Source organism: Labeo rohita, chromosome 12 (genome assembly GCF_022985175.1).
Source record: "Labeo rohita strain BAU-BD-2019 chromosome 12, IGBB_LRoh.1.0, whole genome shotgun sequence".
Classification (NCBI taxonomy): Eukaryota; Metazoa; Chordata; class Actinopteri; order Cypriniformes; family Cyprinidae; genus Labeo; species Labeo rohita.
Genome location: NC_066880.1, coordinates 18,361,474 through 18,387,228, shown reverse-complemented (window position 1 = coordinate 18,387,228; position 25,755 = coordinate 18,361,474). Strand labels below are relative to the sequence as shown.

At 36.9% G+C, this 25,755-nt stretch overlaps 1 protein-coding gene across 1 annotated transcript in view; it reads right to left on the bottom strand.

Annotated features, from left to right (window-relative positions):
• The window catches only part of cpped1 (calcineurin-like phosphoesterase domain containing 1), a 38,782-nt gene that overhangs the window by 11,191 nt on the left and 1,836 nt on the right, over positions 1–25,755 (bottom strand). The window contains exons 2-3 of the mRNA XM_051123900.1: positions 20,252–20,470; positions 8,151–8,573 (exon numbers count right to left, since the gene is read on the bottom strand). Of these exons, the coding sequence (XP_050979857.1) occupies positions 8,151–8,573; positions 20,252–20,470 (642 nt within the window). The remainder of the gene's footprint in view (positions 1–8,150; positions 8,574–20,251; positions 20,471–25,755) is intronic.

Below are 25,755 nucleotides of genomic sequence, written 5' to 3'. Positions count from 1 at the left end.
ATAAAAATTATCCTGTTCAAAAGTTTACATACTGTGTTGTTACCTGTGGTTTGTTTTCTTGTTTTGTTTAGTGATAGTTGTTCATGAGTCCCTTGTTTGTCCAGAAAAGTCAAACTGCCCGCTGTTCTTCAGAAAAATCCTTCAGGTCCCATAAATTAGCTTCAGAAGGAACCACAGTGCACTAAGAGCCGGGGGGTGAAAACTTTTTGAATTTGAAGATCGGCGTAAATGTAACTTATTTTGTCTTCTGGGAAAAGTATGTTCTGTAACTTCTGAAGGGCAGAACTAAATGAAAAAAATATGATATTTAGGCAAAATAAGAAAAATGTACACATCTTCACTCTGTTCAAAAGTTTACACCCCCAGCTCTTCAGTCCCTCAGTTGTCCTCTGTGTGAAAAGCTGGATCTCAAAATCATACAGTCATTGTTAGAAAGGGTTCAAATACAAAAAAAAAAAAATGCTGAAAAACCAAAGAATTTGTGGGACCTAAAGGAACAATTTAACACTTTAACTGTTCAGAACAAACAAGGGACTCATGAACAACTATCACTACAAAAAAAAAAGGGATCATTCAGGTAACAACACAATATTAAAAATCAAGTGTATGTAAACTTTTGCACGGGGTCATTTTTATAAATTCAACTACTATTTTCTCTTGTGGACTATATGGAAACATCTTTTACGTGAAATATCTTATTCAGGTCAGTACTAAAAAAAATTTTAACATGCATTTTGTATGATCCCTCTTATTTTGGTAAAATAATTAACATTTTGCAGATTCTCCAAGGTGTATGTAAACATTTGACTTCAACTGTATTTGTCATGGTTTATCAAATACAAAAAAATTTTTTTTGTGCTTTTAATGCTACAATAGAATGGCTTTTCCATTATCATCTGAAGATTTTAAAATCAACAGTTCATGTAATCGCACTAGTCTTTGTCTCTCTGTCAGGACATTGTTTTGCTTTGTATGCTATAAAAATGTCTGCATTTTTGCGAGTGTGTCTCAGCATGCTTGCAGTCGCTTCTTTTCTCGGTTGTGATTTTTGGCTGTGAACATATCAGTGTGTCCATACTCCCACCAGCTCTGAAATCAGGCTGATTAATAAGCTGTGATCTCTTAACAACAAACAGTGCTGTGATGGATTTAATTGTGGAGATTTACTGTAAAGTCAGTAGTTTCTGCATGTTTATGAGAAGATCCCATCTAAAGATGATCGAAAAAGCCATTCTGCTGGGAATTGCCAACAGCAGTGCTATGGCAGCATCCTTCTGTACTGCTTCCACAGTGAATTTCTCCTGAATTTTGTCCACTGCTTGCAGCGACTTATTTCCATCTCATGAATTGCTTTTTATTTCACATCTTGTAGATGCATTTGAGAAAATCCCATTTATCTGCCTGTTAATTAATGGGCTCATTACTGCAAGAATAGTAGTATCTAGGGATCAACATGCCTTTTGGCTGAGAGAGGTGAAATTTGCTGAGAATGTGAGAGAATAGTACGTACTAAAAATAAACATTCACATAAAATAAGCCAGAGATCTAGTCCAATAGGGAAGTATGACGCCGTTCTGCGTTCGGTTCTCTGGAGACACACTAAACGCGCTACTAGAGTCTCTATTCCCCGCCACAGAACTAAGGGATCTGGCAGATTTGGATGATATGTAAATCCTCAGTCTCATCTATTCAAACTACTCAGACTGCATTAGCGGTTTAGTTTGAGGGCTGTGTGTGTGTGTGTGTGTTTCTGCCTGTTTGTGTGTGCTGTCATTAGGCCACTAAGATACATTATTCACAAAACTGCCAGAAATAATTTGCATGACAGAAGGAAGTACAAAATGATTTTGTGCAAGGAGAACATTGCTTATGCCGGTCATATATCGCACCCATTTATCACTGTAGATCCTCTAAATGAGGGACAGAGTTTTGTGTGTAGTGTAATTATGATTTAATCCAAATATGCATGAAAGGCGACTGGCATAGTGCTTGGCAATTTCAATCAAGCTGATTCCTATACACAGCAGAGCTGTTTCTTAATTGGAAAAACATTTAAAAAGGATACATTATATGATTGCCACTTATAAAAAGTGAAGACGTGTGTGCTTTTTGTTGTTTTATCTATATTTACCAATTTTGGAGATTTAATTGTTCATGTTCATTTCCTCAATTTTTACATTTAGATTATTTTTGCTGTCATCTAACGCTTATAAGAATGTAATAATTCTGTTAAAAGTAATCTTTTGTAAATGTCAAAATCAATACACAGATTTCATACTGTACTGTACATTATATTATTATATATAATAATTTTGGGTAGGGTAGGGTAGGGCATTTTCTCATCCATCTTCAAAAGTGTGCGACATCGTTGTTTTACCTTTTTTTAGTAAAGGGCATTTTACTTTTTTTTTTTTATGTTTTGAAAATTCATTGCAGCATTTATAATGATTGATTTTAGTTTTTTGTGTTATACAATAATGTTATTTAGACAAAATAATTTAACTTTAATAATAGCCATTCATATGGCCATATACATGATATAACAGCTTACTGTTATTATTTCTTATTGAGCTTTTAATTAGTACAAAGTTTAATGAAAAACAAAGTAAATTAATTCTCTACCACCAGACAGAATAGTTCACCCAAAAACAACAAAACATAATTGCTGAAGATTCACTTACCCTTAGGCCTTCCAAGATGAAGATGAATTTGTTTCTTCATCAAAACAGATTTGGAGAAATTTAACAGTACATAATTTGCTCACCAATGGATCCTCAGCAGTGAAAAATAAAAAACACCACAATAATCCACAAGTAATCTGCAAGACTCCAGTACATCAGTTACAGTTGAGGTCAAAAGTTTACACACACCTTGCAGAATCTGCAAAATGTTAATTATTTGACCAAAATAAGAGGGATCATACAAAATGCATGTTATTTTTTATTTAGTACAGACCTGAATAAGGTATTTCACATGAAAGATGTTTACATATAGTCCACAAGAAAAAATGACAGCTGAATTTATAAAAATGACCCCGTTCAAAAGTTTACATACTCTTGATTCTTAATACTCTGTTGTTACCTAAATGATTCACAGCTTTTTTTTTTTGTTTAGTGATAGTTGTTCATGAGTCCCTTGTTTGTCCTGAACAGTTAAACTGTCCGCTGTTCTTCTGAAAACTTATCCAGGTCCCACAGATTCTTTGGTTTTTCAGCATTTTTGTGTATTTAAACCCTTTCCAACAATAACTGTGTGATTTTGAGATCCATCTTTTGACATTTAGTACTGCCCTTCAGAAGCTACAGAAGATACTTAAATGTTTCCCAGAAGACAAAATAAGTTAAATGTACCCTGATCTTCAAATTCAAAAAGTTTTCACCCCCAGCTCTTAATGCATTGTGATTCCTTCTGGAGCTTCAGTGAGCATTTAAACCTTTTGTAATAGTCCTCACAAAAATGCTGAAAAACTCAAGAATCTGTGGGGCCTGAAGGATTTTTCTGAAGAACAGAAGGCAGTTTAACTGATCAGGACAAAGAAGGGTCTCATAAACAACTATCACAAAAAAAAAAATACACAAAAAAACAGCTGTGGATCATTCAGGTAACAACACAGTGTTAAGAATCAAGTGTATGAGTCATTTTTATAAATTCAACTGTTATCTTCTCTTGTGGACTATATGTAAACGTCTTTTATGTGAAATATCTTATTCAGGTCAGTACTAAATAAAAAAATAACACACATTTTGGATGATCCCTCTTAATTTGGTAAAATAAAATTTTACAGATTCTGCAGGGTGTATGTAAACTTTTGACCTCAACTGTAATGTGTTGTGAAACAAAAACCTGCATTGCAAAAAATGCATTTTTAGGAGAACCGAATTACCAATCAAACCCCAAATGCAAAACAATGCTTGTGGACTGACCCTGTCCATTTTTGCCAAATGATGCTAGTTATCTTTGTAAGCCCCAGAAACACTCCATACAATGATGCAAGACCTTAAGATACACGAAAACACAGCCAAGCCTCTCCTAAAGGATATCTGATAACAATGGGCACTCCATCACACTCTAACCTCCACAGAACACACTATTCTTCAATGTCTGCCTAAAACAACGCGCTTGCCAGCTTACCTACAATTCTCAGCAGATGACAGACATTCTGTTGATTAACCAAATCCTGCGCTCATTTCTACTGGCGTGTGCTGAATGAGAGCCTTAAGACAGCTGAAATAGCAGAGGAAACACTTGGCTTATCACTGCTAATTAACACACTACAAGATAGCACCACTGGCAGTGTGAGAAACGTTGAATGGTAATTTAAAATGAAATGGTTTTGCATTAGAATACAATGCAATGGGGGCTCAAAAACACAAGTTGCCTTTTAAGATAGCACAAGCTGTCTTTCTGCTTGTGTTTTTATTGCTGTTGTCAAGAGTACTATTGTGGATTTACCAAAAAGATGCAATCTAAACTTCACTTAACAGAGGCTCAATCTTCAGAACTAAATGATGCCATTAGGATAGACTGTGAGAGAAAAAAATTAGAGAAAAAAACGCTGATTGCAACAACAGATCACAGAGAAGCTGACCGACAGCCATTACAGGGCATTAGAGATGAACAATATTTTACTACTATGTCAGTGCAGCAGAGGAATATAGGTCTGGAAACAGCTTCCGATATCAAGAACTGTATATTATATATATTCATTACAAATGCCACCCACTGTACAAACCTCAAAGCTAACAGACATCTGGAGCGATCAGCATGTTTTCCCTTAAGGCACATGTCTCAAAAAAATCATCTTCTCACAGCCACGCTGCCTTTTAGAAAATGCACTTTAAATCATACAAATATAATTTGCAGCATGATATTAAATCTACGAGCCCAAGGAGCCCAAGAAAATGAGTTTGTGGGCAGTCACTGTGTTTTCCTCTGACAGCGATCTCTGATCTCCGAGAGGATTGCTTTATTTTTTCAAGCAAATTTCTCATATTTGCATCCTTCGTGTTTTGATCATTGAGAAATTAGAAAGTGGAAATGGAAATAGTAAAAGTGGTGTTCGGAAGGAATCTCTGTCTCTGGTGCCCGACTCATTTACTTTACACACTACTTGATTTCCATGAACACAGAGCATATATAAAACGAGAGATGAAAGTTTGAATCTAATATTAAAGATTTCGCTTTTTCATGACTAGAGAGATTGAATATTTCTGTTTTGTCTGTTTTTTAATCGATTTTCAGTATCAATGCACCATGATGCATCTCTGACCACTCAAAGATCAATATATATTGTGTCTTTTAAACAGTAACTTTTGGAACAAAAAAAGATCTGTATTTTTTTCCCTCATGGCTCACATAACCCTCAATCCGCTTGACTTACTTGTTACTTTTCCAACATACACAGCACGACAACTCACTTAATGGTTTCTTGTGCTAGAACTACTATGTATAACTTAAAATAAATGGAGAGTGAATTAATATGACACATTCATTTGATAGCTTCAGTAAGGTTGCAGTTTCTCTTTCCTTGTAGCCACAACATCCTTGTGTAGGATTTTGAAATTTGGACAATACTCAGAATGTTTTTAAAGTAAGGGCAGTCTCTTTGCCCCAAAAATGCTCATTAGATATCAACATGAGAATAGAGTATTGAGCAACGCATGCTGTGTATGTCCACACAGCTGTTAAATAAAACAACATCCGCTCTGATTCGACCTGCTTTGAGTTGTATAATCAATAATTAACCTATGCACAACATGCCTCTTACAGAGTCTACACTCAGAATCTCATGTATGGACAACTTGCATATTTCTGGTCTGTAAAGCTTTTATTATATATTCTGTAAAAGCACTCCAGGGCACTCACAGCATAATTAAAGAGCCACAGGCAAAACAAAGACATTATTTCATCATGTGACCATAAATGTGCCATTTACTGCAGCATTGTTGCATCAATAATTTCTAGGACTTGATTATTATTTAGAAAAATTCCAGTAGTTCTCCATTCTTTTAACTGTTTATATTTGAATATATTTTAAAATGTAATTTATTCCTGTCATTTCAAAGCTGAATTTTTAGCATCATTACACCAGTCACATGATCCTTCAGAAATCATTCTAATGTTCTGATTAGCTGCCCAAAAAACATTTATTATTATGTTGAAAACAGCCGAGTATAATTTTTTTGGGTTTCTTTGATGAATAGAAAGTTCAGAAGAACAGCATTTATCTGAAATAGAATCTTTTGTAACATTATAAATGTCTCTGTCATCACTTTTGATCAATTTAAAACATCCTTGCTAAATAAAAGTATTAATTTCTATAAAAATGTATTTAAAACAAATTTATACTCCAAGACTCCAAGCTTTAAAATGGTGTAGTGTATAATGTTACAAAAGCTTTTTGTTTCAGATAAATGCTGATATTTGGATCTTTCTATTTATCAAAAGATCCTGAAAAATTAAAAAATAATTTTTATTTTTAAAAAAATTGTTTTAGATATTGATAATAATAATAATAATAATAATAATAATAATAATAATAATAATAATAATAAATGTTTCTTGAACAGCAAATTAGCATATTAGAATGATTTCTAAAGAATCATGTGATGCTAAAGACTTGAGTAATGATGCTGAAAATTTAGCTTTGATCACAGGAATAAATTACATTTTAAAATATATTCACACAGAAAGCAGAAATTTAAAATAGTAAAAATATTTGACAATATTACTGCTATTGCTGTACTTTGGATCAAATAAAAGCAGGCTTGCTGAGCAGAAGATACTTAAAAAAAAACATTAAAAATCTTATTGTCCAAAAACTTTTGACTGGTTGTATATATTAAAATATATATATTAAAAAAATAATTAAAGAAAAATTACTTAAATACATAATTTAAACTCATTTAGCTGATATTACAAACGAGAAAATAGAAGCCTACTTTTTCGAGGCTGTTCACTTTATTTAAACAATTCCTTTTGATTTAACACAGTTGTATCAGGTTTCTCGTTCAAACCTGATTTCATCATGTTAAACGGTAACGTATTGGCATAACTCAATGTTTTCATTTTGAAAGAACATGTTTCAATCAAACAGCTCAAATAAGCTTTACACTTCCCATCATGTTTTGCAGAAGGCTGGACATGAGGAAAAAATGATAAAATAAAGTGTCATTTTATCAATTTTCAGCAAAATGAGAAAATAGGGAGACTTGTTAATGTCCAATGTTCTTTCATGTTGGAATTTTAAAGACTTTCTGTTGTGTTGGTGTTTTTTTGAGTGAGGTATAATTGTGGCGAAGTGCAGAGCGTGTGCTTGGGTTGAAGACCTGCTAAAAAGAGTCTAAGTTGTTTCACTTAAAAAAGCAACTCCACTCCTTAAACTGCCAGCAACTGACATCATACGTGTAAAGAAAAGTAATATTTTACTTGCTAATATGTTATTATAACACTTCGGCTAAACTTGTAATGACAGCGGTTCTACATAATGGAATAATTTTATCTCTACTTAAGTTATTTTTTTGTTTTTCTGGAATTTGTTTTATTTTTTAAGATTTTTTAAAGAATGAAAGGCAATTCTACTGAATAAAAAGTTTTTCAGTTTTTGTTGTTTTGTTAAATATGAAAGGTTCACACTTCTTCGCTAAAAAATATTACTGAATAAATTATTTTGTTTGTAGGCCTACTAATCTACTATGTAGACTAGTTAATATACATTAACTGATAAATTACCCTTTCTGTCCAATTCACAAACATATTAATCAACTGGTGCTTTTTTATATTAATGAAACCATTTGGCATATCAGTTACAAACAAACCATAAGTCATTGTTGTGAATCATGGACTCACTTATATTATATTTCTAACTATATAAATGAGAACTGAAACTGTTTATTTATGCTTTGTAAAAGCAATGTGAAAAATGCAAATCAATATAATTTAAGTACTGTTGTTGTTATGACAAGAAGAAGAATGTTGGAAAAAATTACTTACTATTTAGCATATGTTTTGGGGAAAGGCTAAACAAAATTCTGCGTATAAGGCATTCTTAGAGAGAAAGAGCCCTCTTCGATACAGTACATTATGACATGGGGTATGAACACTTGCAACTTGTTTTGTTTGATGTGTAAGGCTCAAGTGCTTCTTCTCACCTGCTTGTTTGAATCTCTGGATCAATCGCTCCCTGATTCCCCTCTGCAGGTTGAAGTAGTCGTCGTCTTCGTCGGGTGTACGGAGGAAGAGCGGAATGTGCTGGAAGACAAGCACGTGGCGGGAGGGGGTCTGGGTGGCTCTGTGCAGCTGGCTCTCCAGCCAGACCTCATGGGCCTCATTTAACTCAGGGCAGCCTGATGAGTCGAAGAAGAACTGAGAGTTCAACACCAAACACAATACCCCACCCACCCAAAAACTGAAGTAATCATCGCCCCAGTCACGACAGAACTGCTCCACGGTCTCTGGAGTGGGTGTGTTGCCTAGATCGTGGTTGCCGCTGACGAACACAAGAGGAATGGTGGGGTCAGTTTCTCTCAGTGCTTCTTTGAGGTCCTTAACCTGTTCTTCTCTGAATGGACATCCTAAAAAATAAAAAGAGATTTTTCTTGGTTGCTTTATTTAAAAAATCTTTGCTTCTGCAACTTACTATGAGATCCATTTCAACAACAGGATATTCAGGATATTTGGGCCTAGAGCAAGTTGTATTTCTATATCCATTTATTTTTTAATTTTTTAAATATTTGATTTTTAAATATTTGCACACATTATCCCACACAAACAAAACCAAATATATATAAAATATAATATATTTAGATTTTTTCTGGAATGATGTGCACAGATGGTTTGTGCATAACAGGAGCAGAAAAGACTATATACATAACAAAAAAACTACAGTTAAATCCTCCAGAGCAATATTGAGCACAGCAGCCATGAACACAGCAGGAACAGTGGGTTTTCAGTGGAAAATAAGATGCAGCGCCAGACATGAGGCATGTGATAGTATATAAATACTATCTTCAATGGCTCCTTCTATCTTCAAAAGAATACTGAAGCAGGCAATATGTGGAGGATTCAGAATAAAGTTTCTGTTTCATACAGAAAATAGGGAAGCATCCAGTCTAACCACATTTCTCTAAAGTAAAGGCAGACTGTCAAGCATTGAGTTTTGAAGCTCGTTAATAACAGCCTTAGGTTACCTCTAATATGACAAGTAGGGCATCTTGCTAATTGCCTGCTGTGAATTTGAAACTCAATGAGTAGCGGAGCTGAAATTAGAGTTGGCATTAGTGACTGTGGTGTTGTGAATGCTAGACAAAGAAAACTAAACCAACAGACCATGATTCTAGTCTATGGAGAGAATTAACCTTACTAAAATGTATACAAAAAAAAGAGATTAGTATTAGTAGAAATGTAAGTTATTATCAAGCAACACTCTACAATGTGAGTAATTCACTCACATATGTGACCAAATTATGCACCAGGTGGCTAAATATTGTCATTAGCCACTGGCTGATAAATTGTTATTTTTCACTTGCCAGTGATTGAGTTAGAGGCTAAAAACTGTTTTCTCTCACACACATGCAAAGAGAGAATTTGAGAGAGTCTGAAATACCATAAAGAATTGGTATGCTAGATGTAAATGGTATTCTTTTCTGAATGGTCATTTTCAAAACGACAACAATCGTTCGGAATAATTCATTATTTTAGCTGTTTACACTGTAGTCTGCAGAGGGAATTGTCACATAGATCTTTTCAAGTAGACGTAGATCTTTTACATTTAAAGTGGCCATGGCTAATAATTTCCATGACCACAGAAAAAAACTCACAGCAACAACAAAAAAGTTTCTTGTTGTTCAAAAGAAACCCATTTCTGCAACTGAATAAAAAATAAAAAAGATTTTTCTCTCACAATCGCATGATACAAACTTGCAATTCTGACCTTTTTCTCAGAATTGTGAGATATAAGCTTGCAATTGTGAGTTATAAAGTCAGTATTGCGAAATATAAACTCATAATTCTGACTTTTTTCAGAATGCATATAAAGTTGCAGTTGCAAGTTAGAAATTCACTCGCAGTTATGAGAAATGAAGTCACAACTCAGACTTTTTTTTTTTAAATAAAAAAGAGTAAATAATAAACTATCCCTTAATAAATGACAGAATTTTCACTGTTTTTACAAAAATACATTAAGTTTACTTAATTAACTTCCTTTTTATGTGTTCTTGGTTTGAGTGTTCTTGGTGTGAATAGGCCAATTACTGCTCTTATTTTGTGATCAATGCCATTTCCCAATATCTGAATCTGAGCCTCACTTCGACTTTCTCTCTGAGTTACGTAACATTCAATTTCAACAGGTCCCCCATTTCTCCCAGCTGCCAAATCCCATAGAAACCTATTAAAATCTCTCCCAAAAGAGATCTCTATCAGCTAAACATACAGAGAAGAGAGGGCTCTTTCAGAGCTGATTTCCCTCTGGTCAGCCCACTGATGTGCAGCTGCTCCTCAGAGAACTTCACTTTTATCCGCTTTCAACAGCAATTAAAAACCTAACGTATGTGTAAAAAGGAAACAGAAGGATAAGAAAACTCTGCCTCACCTTCTGAGATACCCCTTACCACAGTACACACAAGGCTACAGGCAGCAGGCAAATGTTTTTATAGTTCCCATAAGGAAAGCATCAGGTTCAATGCTCTCCAAATCTAATCACCTCCCTCGATGATCTCTCCTGCTGCCAGTCAGGAGAAGTCCTTGAACCGGAAAGCTCACAAGGATTCTGTTCCGATATCACAGAGCGGCCCTTCAATTACCGTGCGGAACTTTGCTTGTCCAACACGCTGCCGCTCACTGTTCATTACGGCAGGCAGAACGCAGGAGGTAGAATGATTGAAATAAAATCAGATTTGGTCACCAATGAGGCTTGAAGAGTCGCAGCATGTGTTTAATGAAGGAAACACTGACTGACAGCGTTGCTCTAAACACTGAGAATGCCAATACAGCGGTCATAGAAAAGGGATACTTCACCTAAGAATTAAAATTCGTTCGCTAACCCTCATGTCATTACCAAATCTATATGATTTTTCTTCCATATAGATTTTTTCCTTCATATAATGTAAGTAAATGGTTACCAGGCCCATAAAGTAGAGAAAATTACTTAATTATTAACTGAAAAAATGCCATTATATTAGTGTGATTTGAATATGCACATATTCAAATTTAATGTGCCACAAATGGTTATGAGACACATAATGCATACATAACTGTCAGGGTTATGCTGCTACTGCGTCGAGCGGGGAACAAATGGGAACCCAAGGGGTAATACAGGGCAGGCAGGAACACAAGTAGCACATATCACAGAGATGAGAAGAAGGATACTGATGTTCAACACCAGACAAAGGAATCATGGGGCAGACACACTATAATTACTAAACTAAACGAGGGATAATTAACGGGACACAGGTGAATCAAATGACTAATCAAACAAGGGAGAAACTAGGTCATAGAGAGCACATGGAGAGAAAAACACACACAGACAGTCCATGGGCGTGACATATCGCCCCCCTCCCGGAAGGCGCGTCCTCAATCCGCAGAAACAGCATAGGGAGGGACGGGAAATTGGGAGGAGGCTCGGAGGAGGATGGACACCTGGGATGGGGCCAGCAGACAGAGTCCCAGGGTGGTGACGATGAAGGGAGGAGCCAGAGAAGAGACAGGAGGAGCCAGGGAAAAGACAAGAGTAGCCAGGGTAGACCAGACAGAGACAGGAGAGGCTTGGAGCAGGTGGCGCCAGGTGGGACCCAGGCCACAGCCGTAATGGTAACCCACGGTGGAGCCGACGGAGGGAGAAGCCACGGAGGAGGAAGGACTGACGACTCCAGGGGCCCTACCGACGGTGGAGGAGCAGGTGGTGGAGGATCCCGAGGTGGAGACAAAAAGCCAGGGTGACGAGGAGGATCTGGAGGGCCAAGGCGGAACAGATTGCTCAAGCAACCAAGGCGGAGGCGTGGATCCAGAAGCCCACGGTGGAGCCGAAGCAACAGAGGACCAAGGTAAGGCCAAAGGGAACGAGGAGCCTGACAGAGCCGGAGGGACGAGGCGCAGCCAGAAAAGTGGAGTCCCGAGGCGTAGGATGGTCGACGACAGACCAAGGCGGAGCCAGAGGGACAAGGTAGGTGGAGAGGAGGGAGCTAGTAGCCATGGTGGAGCCACTGGCTCAACGGGCCGAGGCAGAGTCCTGGACTCTGAGGTTGGAGGCGGAGGGATCCTCCAGCCACGACGGCAATGGAGGCAGACCCGTGGTGAGCCCACTGCACTGAGGTTGAACAGAGGGGCTGCCAGACGAAAAGGCAAGAGCGGGACGGTGAGCGGGCATTTGAGAGGCTGGCTTTTCTCAGGGCTGGCAGACAGCTCACAATGGGAGCCCAAAACATGGGACAGACAGGGGGCTCAGAAGAAGGCAGGAGGAGAGAGGGCAGTCAGCATATAACTCCATATCGGAAACCTCCTCAACCTCCAACAGTCCCAGATCCACAATCAGCTCACCCTCAGCTATGGTGCAGTGGGCGGAGCTCCTCGCCACAATCTCATAGTCCACGGCTCTTTCTCTTGTAGCGGGCGTTGTAGGCGGTTCTTGCACCTGGTCTAACGTCATTTGCAGCATCGGCTCCGCAGCGATCCTCAGCTTTGTTGCTCCGTGCAGCGATGGCTCGGTTGCGGCAGGCTTGGGCTCAGGAGATGGTGGGCTGGGATCTGGGTCTGGCTATGCTCTGGATCGGGGATAGATGTTCTCCAGACACCGGACAGTAGCTTCAGTCCAGCTCATGGTGGTGTCGGGGAGGTCGACAGGGCGGTGGTAATTTGCCATGAACAGTGAGTTAATTTGATCCAGAACAGAGAGTTAAGTGCAGCATCGTCCAATGCTGTTAAAACGGCGAGCTGGCTGAACTCAATCGCATACTCCAAGAAGGGAAGGTCCTTGTGGGTTAGGGAGGTGAAAACGTAGGTGACGGGATCCATGGGGAAAACAGAAGACAAAACACTGAACAAAACAAATGGAGGGGAAACACGCTAAAAAAAAAATTTGTCGGTCGAGAAGAAAAATACTGATGTTCAACACTGGACAAAGGAATCATGGGGCAGACACACTATAAGTACTAAACTAAATGAAGGATAATTGACAAGACACAGGCGAATCAAATTACTAATCTAACAAGGGAGAAATTAGGTCACAAAGAGCACATGGGGAGAAAAACACACACAGACAGTCCATGGGCATGACAATAATGAACTGAATGTAAATTCAAGGATTAATAGTTTTTTAAAGAATTTATCACTTATTCAGCAAGGATACATTAGTCAAAAGTGGCAATATAGGCATTTGTAATAATTTATAAAGACTTTTTAATGACAAAGTAAACAATGAAATTTTCATTTTGGGGTGAAGTTTCCCTTTAAGGATCACAAATATCACACTGACATATATTTCACCATTGGGGAAAATGGTGGAATGTCTCAACAAGCTCTGTAAGATCCTCAATCAAAAATATACAGCAAGCTTCCAGCAGTTGAAGCTACAGAATTCAAGGATGACTGCTTCGGGTCCATCCGAGTCGAAAGAAAAAAAAAAAAAAATCGATCACAAAGACACAGCAACGCCTCTATTCCCAGGAGAAGTTCAGGATGCCCCCCAAGATACAGATACTCTTTTACAGGTGCACTATTGATAGCCTCCTGTCAGATAGTATTACTGTCTATTGTATGAGCTGCAGCACACAGAACCTGCTCAAGGTGTGATGGTCTGAATGAGTCACAGAGGGTATACTGCCCAACCTGCAGGATAACCACACCAGGCAGAGCAAGACTAAGGCCAAAAAAATCATTACGGATTCCTTCCATCCAAACAAGAGCCTCTTCTCACTGCTGCAGTCAGAAAAAGCCTAGCAAAGCCTTGGGGTCAATACTGAGAGGTTCTGGAGGAGCTCCTATACCCAAGCTATACAGACACTTAATGAGGACTCTGCCAGGGGCCTGCAACACTAACAACACAGCGGAGGTCTTTATCATGCACATACGAACTTTATATCACACATATATATTGTTAATATGGTTGCTTAGATGCAGAATATCATACAATAATTATTTATTTATCTTTTGCACAGCCTTGTTATTTGCACTTTTGTATACAGTGGAAGAATTTTAACACGCATTTACTCCCTTCTCATTTTCAGCTATATTTTTTGTTTGTTTTTAACATGGCTTGGCGTTTATTTAGCACCCAGTCATGTGCATAACTTAAAAAAGACACAAACCGTAGGTTATGCAATGTTTACAAGTGAATCCAAAACAGCACCTACTGTTAACACCAGGGTAGGCAAGAAGAACATCTTTTTATCTGGCAGTGCAGCATCTGAATGAGTAATCATTTTAAGTATAACTTCAATAAACAATGAATAATAGCGTCATTTTTGTGCACATTTTAAGTTCAAGACTATGTGGTAATTTTTATAGTCGTAGCTGAACTAATATCTCATAGTGTGACTTACAACTCACAATCGTGATTTTATGTGTCTTGTAATTGCGTCTTTAAATATAATGTGGTTTTCTTTTTTATTTATATCGGAGTTTACATCTCAGAATTCTGACTTTTTTTCTAAGCACTGAATGATAAACTCGCAATTCTAACCTTTTTTTAGAATTCTGAGATATAAACTTGCAACTATGAGTTATGAAGTCAGATTTGTGGGATATAAACGTGCAATTCTGAGAAATTAAGTCAGAATTGCATGATATAAAATCGCAAATCTTACTTTTTTGTGATATATACTCGCAGTTGCAAGCTATAAAGTTGCAATTCTAAAAAAAAAAGTCCAAATTGCAAGATATAAACTCAGAATTGTGATTATCTCGCAATTGTGACTTTTCTTTTTTTACATGCAATTGTGAGTTATTAAGTCAGAATTGTGAGATACAAACTCTCAATTCTGAGAACATATCAGTCAGAATTGTGAGATATAAACTGGCAATTGTGAGAAAAAAGTCAGAATAGCGAGACACAAACTCGCACAAAAAGGTCGCTATAAGCTTTTTTATTATTATTATTATTTAGTGGTGGAAATGGGCTTCCATATGTATCTGATTGATGTTTAACAAATAAACAATTAATTATACGATAATTAGGAAATGTTAAAATAAAAGAGTCATTTTAAAAATTAATATTAAAACCAACTGTTTCCAAAAAACTTGGTTTCTTGTAATTGCAATATTATTTGCCTGTTTATCACACAATGTGATTTGTATCTCACAAATTGACAATGTAACTAAAATTTCTTTTTTTAACTCACAACATCATCTTTTTATTTTGTTATTTTATTCATTTATCTTTTATTCTGAGTCAACTGGCAATAAAATCTGTGTATCATTCGTTCACTCCTTTTTTGATTTAATATTGAAAGTAGAAAAATGAGAAAACTATTTCCAAAAAACGAAAAACAAGAATTCAGCTTAATTTTTCGTTTTTCGTTTAGGGGAAGAAAAATTAATAAACAGCTTGAATATTCAATTTCTACATGTGGGCGGAAATTAAAGGCCTCTTTCTGCTGATTGGTCAGCAGAAGATCAAACCACGCCGCCATCGGTTTATCTGTAGTTTTGTGCTGCAGTATAATAGTCCACCGTTGCTGCAGGTGTACAGATTCTTAACACATTTATTGCAACTAGATTTAATCTTTTTCTCATCAAACAACCAGACAAATGAATGGCTCGACACAGCCTGTACCAGAGCATGCATGCTGACTATCTGACAACGAGAGAACAACAGAGATATTAAAATACATACTCTTCTGAGTTTTACAATATAGTCTTTTGTTTTATTAAAATGCATTATAAATTAGATCTCAAAAGTATATGTGCACACTCACACACAGAACTGCAACACAAGATTTTCATAAATAATAATAACTTGCCATTTCGGTTTGTATCTAACCAAACCTGACAGTATATCTTCAGTACGCTTGGAATATATGCCAAGAAATGCATAGGATTATTTTACAACAGATTTGTAGTTACCTTAGTTCACACAGTTCCAAAAAGTTGCAATGAGTTAAATAAAATCTAAATAACATAAATAAGCAGATAAATGCGAGTACAGTCAAACGAAGACCACTACTGAAGTGTACAGGAAATATGCAGCAGTCATAACTTTTTATTGCTGAGTTTATTTAATTAAGTATTAATTGATGTTCACTTGGATTTCTTCCTTAGCAGGGGAAATAATACTCTGTCATTTATAGTTGTATAGTAAAACGTATATTTTTATTTGTGTACAGTCAAAGTAACTACAAAATGTCATGCCTTTGAAAAATACAGAACACAGCGGAATGTGCTGCTTTAGTGCTTCTCCTTGAGCGCGTCTCCTTGAGCATCTTTCTGGCGTACACAACAAACATGAACCAATACACAGCGAATACTTGACACGTCTACTTTAAAAGTCTACATATATATTATTTCACGTTAAATGCATCACTTTAGAATTAATCACAGTATGTATCATGATGACTTTTTAAACATGACTTTACAGTCTGGAAAATAGTTACCCTGCTGAGGTACTCAAACACAAATTTTAAAAAGGTTCAAACATTCACTGATGGTCCAGAAGGAAAATCGATGCATTAAGAGCCAGGGGGTGAAAACTTTTTGAATTTGAAGATCAAAGTAAATTGCACTTAATTTGTCTTCCTGGAAACATGCAAGTATCTTCTGTTGCTTCCGATGCAATCGGAGTTATATCAAAATATATCCTGGCACTTCCAAGCTTTAGAATGGCATAGACGGGTGTTTGTCCTCATCAGTCCAAAACAAGTCCAATAATATGCATCCATCAATAATAAAAAGTACCTCACACGGCTCCAGGGGTTAATAAAGGCCTCCTGTAGCGAATCGATGCGTTTTTGTAAGAAAAATATCCATATTTAAAACGTAAGAATCACTTTAATCTAGCTTGCGCTAACAGCTGTACACGGAACTTGCTTCTTTGACAAGGGGTGTGGCAGTACGGAAACACTGTCTAAGCCGTTCTGCAGTTGCAACACAGTGGGACAGCTAACCAATCACAACACATTTCGTTTTTCGGAAGGCCTTCATTAAACCCGGAACTAACCGAGCCTTATGTGCCAGGCTGGGAGAAATGTATTGTAATAATGTAAATTATGTTAAAAATAATGCGTTTTTCAAACCACCAAGCATGAAAGCATGTTCTAGTACACCCCCAAAACAAAATCAAGACTTTGTAAAAAAAAAAAAAAAAAAAAAAGCATAATAGGACCCCTTTAAATAAAAAAAAAAATGAGCGAATGAATGATACACAGATTAATAAACTTCAAATGAAAAATTCTATATTAAAAAGTTTAATTCTGTCATTTCATTCTGTATCTCACTTGCCATTTAACAAAACCATTTTTAGAGAAAACAAGAAAAGTGGACTTTTGAACCAGAAATGAAAAACTCTTTCTTTGAATCAACAATGAAAATTGCTATGGAGGCTTTGTCAAAACATGTTGCAGCCTCCAGATATAATCAACCATCACCCAACACTGTCAGATCAGAGTCACGCCCCTGCTTTTCTTTTATTCGTCTGCTGATGTATTCTTATTTTTCTGTGATTTTTGTTGTGATTGAAGAACAAAAATTTGAGCAAAAGGCAAAAGGCAAAAAGCTGTTCTCTTTCACTGACTTCTGCTATCAAAATCCTAATGCTTAATGAAGAAGTGGTGAGGAGGAAGTGGCATAGGTCTGGCGAAGCCTGTGCGGAGCAGAGAGGGGAAACACGCTGCATGACTGACATGTCGTGTAATGCATATGGCATCCTCTGCCTGCTCTTCTGGCCTGACATTAATGGGTGTTGACGCCAGGCCGTTTAAAGGTCTCCAAACCTCATAAAGTTCCATAGCTGTGCCTTTACAGGCAGCTTATCATAACCTGACCTATAAATTACATCCAGCAGTGAAGCCACAAACCTGGGCTCATATTAAATCAAGCAAATATGACACTTCAGAGTTCCCTCGGATCTTAAAAGGGGATAATCTGATAAGTCATCCATTGAAAAACCAGTTACTGTCAACATTTGGGTGATTTAAATTCACGTGGTGAGAAACATTTATGACAGCTTTAAATGTACTGTCACTTTGATACTGGCACTCAAGTGCAAGACACTCAAGTGCACATGACACTTGAGAGCAAATGTACAAACACTCTCATCACCTTCACAGGTGACTTCCAGTCAGCACATTCATGTGTGGAGGATAACTACCGTCTGGCGTTCAGAGGTGATTTTTGTATTTTCCTGTGTGCTTTGCGGTTTGAGCTCAGGCAATTAGATAAGTGCAGAGATTGCAGGTAGTTAGCTCATGCAGATGGACTACAGCTCCACAAGCTCCGTTTCATAACAGCCACCTCAAAGATTAGAGACGACTAAAGAAGAAAGGACTTGAAAAAGAGACTCCAGACACAAACTCTGCCTCTTCAGTCATAAACATAAAATAAATGAACCCTGAAGTGAGCTATTTGTCTAATAAATTCAATTCTTTTTGTTCTACAATGGAACCTGTTTCATATTTATAACCTGCATCTATGCTTTTAGATTGACCTATCTACCTACTCAAAAACGTTAGCAGTCAACAGCAATACCAGTTAAATTGCATGGTTTTTATTTCCAATAACTATGCAACTCAACATATTATTTGGCTACAAAGAATCATTATACTAATAAAAAAAAATCTATATCTATCTATATATACATCTATATATACATATATATCTAAAAATATATATAATTTAGTAATATAAATTATAGTATTTTGCTTTTCAAATGTTAAACTATTCAACATATTGTAACATCCAAACATTTTACAAGTTAACATTACTTCATGTGTATCAAACAATTTTTTGATGAATAATTACTGGAAAAAAGAAAAAAATTTTAAGCAACAACATATACAAACAAAGGCAGAAATTAAATAAACAATATTTTTTCAAGATAGTGACTGACTGTAAGTAAATAGTAATAAAGAAATAAATTAAGAGCAGTCAGCCTTGTCATTATTGTTATTAATATTAACAGATTAATCATTAAGTTAATGTCATACTCTTATTTTAATATTTTTATTATTTTAATATTTTTTTATACCAACTTCAAATTTGGAAAATAATTTATGTGGACATAAGGCTTTAATTTTCTAGCAATTTTGGAGTCAAAAATATTTTGTAAAATATTTATTTTATATAAAATAAAATTTGGTACAGTGCATTTTCTTTGCGGTAAATTTAAACTTCTACAACTTTTTGACACTTTGACATTTTGAAATGATTTTATTTTATTTTACTAAAAAAAAAAAAAAAACAAGTCCAAAATGGGGGGTGACACTGGCCCACTGAAAGGCCCACTGAAGTGCTCTGAAACATGCAGGCTTTTTCTATGTTGATGTTATTTTAACTGAAACAGGAAGATAGGGCGGAACAAATCCAGCAGCCCGCCTCCTTTTTTAAATAGCCAGACTCGTTGAGCTCAGTAAAGCCGCATTTGACAGCATATGACAGCCACAATCTCATCCACATCGCTTTATTTATATATAAAATAGCATTCTGTGTAGAATTCAAATGTGTCCGAAAGGTTTTGTGGTCTGCGCCGATTCGCACTTGTGATCCACTCTGTGCTATCACCGGAGAAGGGTGAGTGCGCAATGCAATGGTTCACGTGACACAACCAGACTTCATTCGCCCCTTCAGAATGCATATTTACACTGTCTGAATCGTTCTCGATCCCCTATATAGTGCACAACGTGCCATTTGCCGTACAGAAAATACAAATTCCGTGAACAAGTAACCAATTTCAGCCGCAGCCTCAGCATCTATTTATAGTAAAGGGGGTGGGACGAGGTGGATTCTAGAGAGCATGTGATTGGACAGAAAGTTCAATGAAAAGCTGAAGTGCAGGGTGATGTCATCAAAAAAAAATCACTGATCCATATAGGCGGAAGTTAGAGGCTGCAAGTTTTAAATGCTTATATTTAAATATTAAATTTAGATTTCATGGGGACTTTAAGGGGTTAAGAAAGGTTCTTTGGGCTACCAAAAATGTTTCTTCTAAATTGCTATAAAACCCCATTTTTTAATTTTTAGACACATTTTTGACTAAAGAGCTCTAAAATTTCAGGAGAAAGTGATCCGTTAGCATTCCATCAGCACCATTTCAGAGGAACAGATGGCTTACCAGGCATAGCATGGACTAGGTCTCCACACAGGACCAGGAAGCGAGGTCTGGGCTGTAGTTTGTTGATTGCCTGGACTGCCTGTTTTGTGAGCTGGACCTCCTCAGCCCACTCATCCCCTCCTGAATCACAGTCACCAATCCTCCATGCCTTCATCAGGCCAAGCTGGGGGTCCGCAGCCTGGATGAAGTAAAAAGGCCCGCTCCACTCCTTCTGTTCATCTGGGAATGACAGGAGAAAATAACCTGAAGTTAACAAGCCATTCATACAGTAAAAATCTTAATTATTAATGATACTGTGTTTGTGGATAATGCATACAATGTTTTGCATAATTAAACAATGTAAGATGCTAACAATCAAACTGTTTAAAGTATTTATAAAAATCTTTGTCTCAAGTGAGAGAGTCAGTTAAGGGCACAGCTCTAACACCTGGAACGTGTGGAAACGTTCGTCTCGCTTGTGGTATAGAAACTTCAGCTGTATATAACACCTTCACAGCATTTCTTGTGTTATAAGGAAACAAAAACGGCAGGAAAAAAAGTCGATTTTCACACCTCAGGGTTTACACCACAAATACAGCTCAGTTTTTATCCATGATTCTTTGAGAAACTTCCAGCATTAAAACTTGGTCAAAATATAAATGAAGAAAATACCCCTGCTGGGAACATCATACACGTCTTGTCTTTCCTTTCTACTATACTCACTTACACTGAGTGTGTGAAGAGGTTTTTGACAGAGTAGCAAGCCTCAAGAGCTAAAAGAAAAATAGAGAATTTCTGTTCCTGATCCTGACAGTGCAGCCTAGTAGGGAAAAGAATTTTATGATTCCGATTTATCCTTAGCTACACATAGTCATATAAACAACTAGTCTGCAACCACAAAGATTTATGTCTCACAATTAATTGTAAATTGTGTTATACACTAAAAAGAACTGGCTCATAAGAGTCAGTCATTGTGGAGTTGGGCAACACTGATTGCGCAGTATGGTTTTGATACTAAAAAGAACCGGCTAAAAAGTTATTTGTTTTTGTACTTGTACTGTAGATTTGTGATTCGCTACAAAGAGCCAGCTCATGAGAGTCATTCGTTGGGGAGTTAGACTATACCGGTTTTGCAGTATGCTTTTGATTCACTTAATGAACTGGCTCTTAAGACTCATTTGTTGGTAAGTCAGACTACACTGGTTGCACAGAATGTTTTAGATTCACTAAACAGAACCAGCTAAAGAGTTAAACTGCACTGCTTGTGCTGTACATTTTTGATTCATTAAAAAGACCCAGCTCATAAGAGTCAATTGCAGGAGAGTTAGACAACGGCGGCTGTGCATTGTGGTTTTGATTCAAAGAACTAGCTCTTAAGAGTCATTTGTTGTTGAGTCAGATGATACCGGTTGCGCAGTTTGTTTTAGATTCACTAAAAAGAACCGGCTCATAAGAGTCTTCATTCAGTCACTAAGCTACGCTTTTTGCTGCGTATGTTTGATTCGCTGAAAGATCTGTTTCATAAGATTCATTCACTCTATGTCCGTGCCACAATGACTGTAGTGTATGTTTTTTTGTTCACTAAATAAACAGCTCATAAGAGTCATTTGTTGAGACATCAGACTACACTGTTTGCACTGTAGATTTATGATTCAATAAAAAAGAGCCAGCCCAAAAGAGTCATTCATTGAGGACTGTGCAGTTTGTTTTTGATTCACTAAAAGAACTGGCTGTTAAGACTCATTTGTTGGGCGGTCAGACTACACTGGTTGAGTAGTATGATTTAGATTCACTAAAAAGAGCCAGCTAAAAATGTTATTTATTGGAGAGTTGAACTACACTGCTTGCACTGTAAAGTTCTGATTCGTTAAAAAGACCCGGCTAATAAGAGTCATTTGTTAGGGACTGTGCAGTGTATTTTTGGTTCACTAAAAGAACCGGTCCCTAAGAGTCATTTGTTTGTGGAGTCAGACTACATTGGTTGCACAGTATGCTTTAGATTCACTAAGAAGAACCGGCTAAAAAAAGTCATTTATTGGGGTGTTGGACTACATTGCTTGCGCTGTAGATTTTTTATTAATTAAACAGACCCGGCTCAAAAGAGTCATTTGTTGGGGAATCAGAGTACACTGTTTGCACTGAAGATTTATGATTCACTAAAAAGAACCGGCTCATAAGAGTCATTTATTAGAAAGTTAGACAACACCGGCTGTGCGGTGTGTTTTGATTCACTAAAAGAACAGGTTCCTAAGAGCCATTTGTTTGGGGAGTCAGACTACATTGGTTGCACAATATGTTTTAGATTCACTAAAAAGCACCTGCTAAAAAAAGTTATTTATTGGGGAGCTGTACTGCACTGCTTGTGCTGTAGACTGATTCATTAAAGAGAACAAGTTTATAAGAGTCATTTGCTGGGGAGTTATACAACACCGGTTGTGCAGTGTGTTTTTGATAAAAGTCCCTTTAAGGCAAGTCATTTCACTTGGTGGCCATCTCTGAAATGCCTCTCGGGCAGGCAAGTATCCTATCTCTTTGAATGGGGAAGCATCAAATTCTCCAAAACTGGTAACCAAGCTTACGATTAAATTTCATATTTGAAATCACCAGTGAAATCTGACAACAAACTGCCTCATAAATATTGTTCCTTATGCTCCAAAAGCCTTAAAGTGTATTTTTTCAGGCTATATCAGCCAGTGCGCATGCACAGTACTGAGCGCACATCTCAGAACGCTGACTGTTTCTATAGCAACCGGGCTTCTAACGGCTACTGCAGTGACGCACTGACTTTAATAATCAACGACTGGCTCTTTTATTAAGAAGGCGGGGCTTCGCGGCCATGAGCGTTGCATCTTTTCCCATTCAAAACTATACAAGTGACAAATCTTGGGTATTCTATAGTCTTTGTTTTGATTCACTGAAAGAACTAGTTCATAAGAGTCATTTGCTGGGGAGTCAGACTACACTGGTTGCGCAGTGTGTTTTAGATTCACTAAAAAAACAGCTTCATTTAGTGGCCAGGCCACACTTTTTGCAGTGTATGTTTTTGATTCACTCAAAGATCTGTTTTATTAGATTCATTCCTTCAGAGACTGTGCTACACTGACTGTGGTGTATGTTTTTTGATTCACTAAAAAAAAGAACCGGCTCATAAGAGCCATTCGTTGAGGACTCAGTCTACACTGACTGAAAAAAAAAGCTCATTAGAGTCATTTGTTGGAGAATCAGACTATATTGTTTGCGCTGAAGATTTACGATTCACTAAAAAGAACCGACTTATAAGAGTCAGTCATTAGAAAGTTAGACAACACTGGTTGTGCAACGTGTTCGGCTCTTAGGAGTCATTTGTTTGGGAGTCAGACTACAATTTTGAGGAAAGCATTTCAGGATTTTTCTCCATATAATGGACTTCACTGGTGCCCCGATTTTGAGCTTCCAAAATGTAGTTTAAACGCAGCTTCAAAGGGCTCTAAACAATTCCAGCCAAGGAAGAAGGGTCTTATCTAGTGAAACGATGTTTTTCAAAAATGTATTAGTGTTAAGAGGATAACCCCTTGAGATGGAACATCTCGTTTTCGAGGGGGTCCTCAAGACATAGGACAGAAACAATACAACACATGTACATTCACACTCACTCAAACTCTCCCTCATCCCACCTCGGCCACCCCACCCACCCCACATACTCATTATTGAAAACAAATACATGTAAACAAGAAAAAACACATATGTGTATGTAAATATTACTGTAGGAAGCATGACAATATGTAGCCCATACACATATGTTTATACACATATTCACATAATATACATACACACACCTACACCCATACCAACATATACTCATAAGTAATGATAAAGTAATAAATAAGTAAATAGATAAATCCAGTCACACATAAGAAAAACATTTACAGCCATACTTTGCTTGCAAATAGGTGAAGAGCGATGTTTTGAAGGAATACAAAGAAGTGATAGATCTTAGAGACCCAGGCAGACTATTCCAATCTGAAGGGGCTTTAAATTTAAAGGTACGTCTACCAGTCTCTTTAAAAATGTTTGGCACAGTGAAAGAGGGATACTCAGTATGTCTCAGTCTATATCTAGATCTATATGGAATTAAATATTCCTTCAGGTAAGAAGGATAATCATGATACACACATTTAAAAAGAACCTGGTACCAGTGATACTGTCTTCTGGCCTCTGGTGATAATAAGTTCAGTGAGTCATACAATACACAGTGGTGAGTAGTGAAGGGACATCTCAGGACAAATCTACAGATGTCCTCTTCTCAAGTTGTAGGAGAAAATAAGATGGAGTTTTTCGCCATACTCAGTACACAGACGAAGAACTTATACGTGATTCGTAGTAGTGATGGGAAGTTCGGATCATTTTACCAACTCGGATGAACAAATCTTTTTTTGAGTCATTCCGTTCATTTTAGCAAAATATAATTAAAATGTTACGTGTTACTTCCCTAACACATCACTGCTTACACAAATGTTGATCACACTACAAACAAGACAAAACTATAATGCTATAAGAAACAGAAAAGATTAATGCATTGTTTACCTGGGTCTTTAGTCTATGATTAGCTCACCTCACCTATTATCTGACAAGTTTTCGGGTTTGAGTCGTTTGTTCATCACGTGACAGCCCCATAAGATGAATGAACGACTCGAAAAACCCAAAGATTTGAAACAGGTGAACTAATTCCAGTACAGAACCTACAGAACCAATGACAGATCGTTTCACTAGACCCTTCTTCCTCGGCTGGGATCGTTTAGAGCCCTTTGAAGCTGCATTTAAACTACATTTTGGAAGTTTAAAATCGGGGCACCAATAAAGTCCATTATATGGAGAAAAATCCTGAAATGCTTTCCTCAAAACCATAATTTCTTTACGACTGAAGACAGAAAGACATGAACATCTTGGATGACAAGGGGGTAAATTATTTGTAAATTGTTGTTCTGGAAGTGGAGTGTTCCTTTAAGAGTCTTCATTTAGTGGCAACGCTAAATTTTTTGCATTGTATGTTTTTGATTCACTGAAAGAACTGTTTCATAAGATTCATTTGTTGGAGAATCAGACCACACTGCTTGTGCTGTAGATTTATGATTCACTAAAAAGAATCATTCGTTGAGGAGTCATTCGTTGAGCAGTCAGTCTACACAGACTGTGCAGTTTTTGATTCACTAAAAGAAATGGCTCTTTGGGGAATCAGACTACACTGGATGCATAGTATGTTTTCAATTTACTAAAAAGAACTGGCTCATAGAGTCATTTGTTCAATAATCCGACTACACTGTTCAGCACTCTAGATAGTGGTGTTGCAGCATGTTTAATAAGTAACTCAGGAAACTCATTCAGCGTATTTTAGCATGGTAGTTCATTGCCATTGTGAAATAATTCATGTGCCAGAACTGTAAACAGAATTCTGAATAAGAATCAGTTCTCTGACACCAAACCTATTTTGTTATTTTATAAAAATGTTTATTATTTTATTATTTCCAAATGAGATGCATTTTAATTAG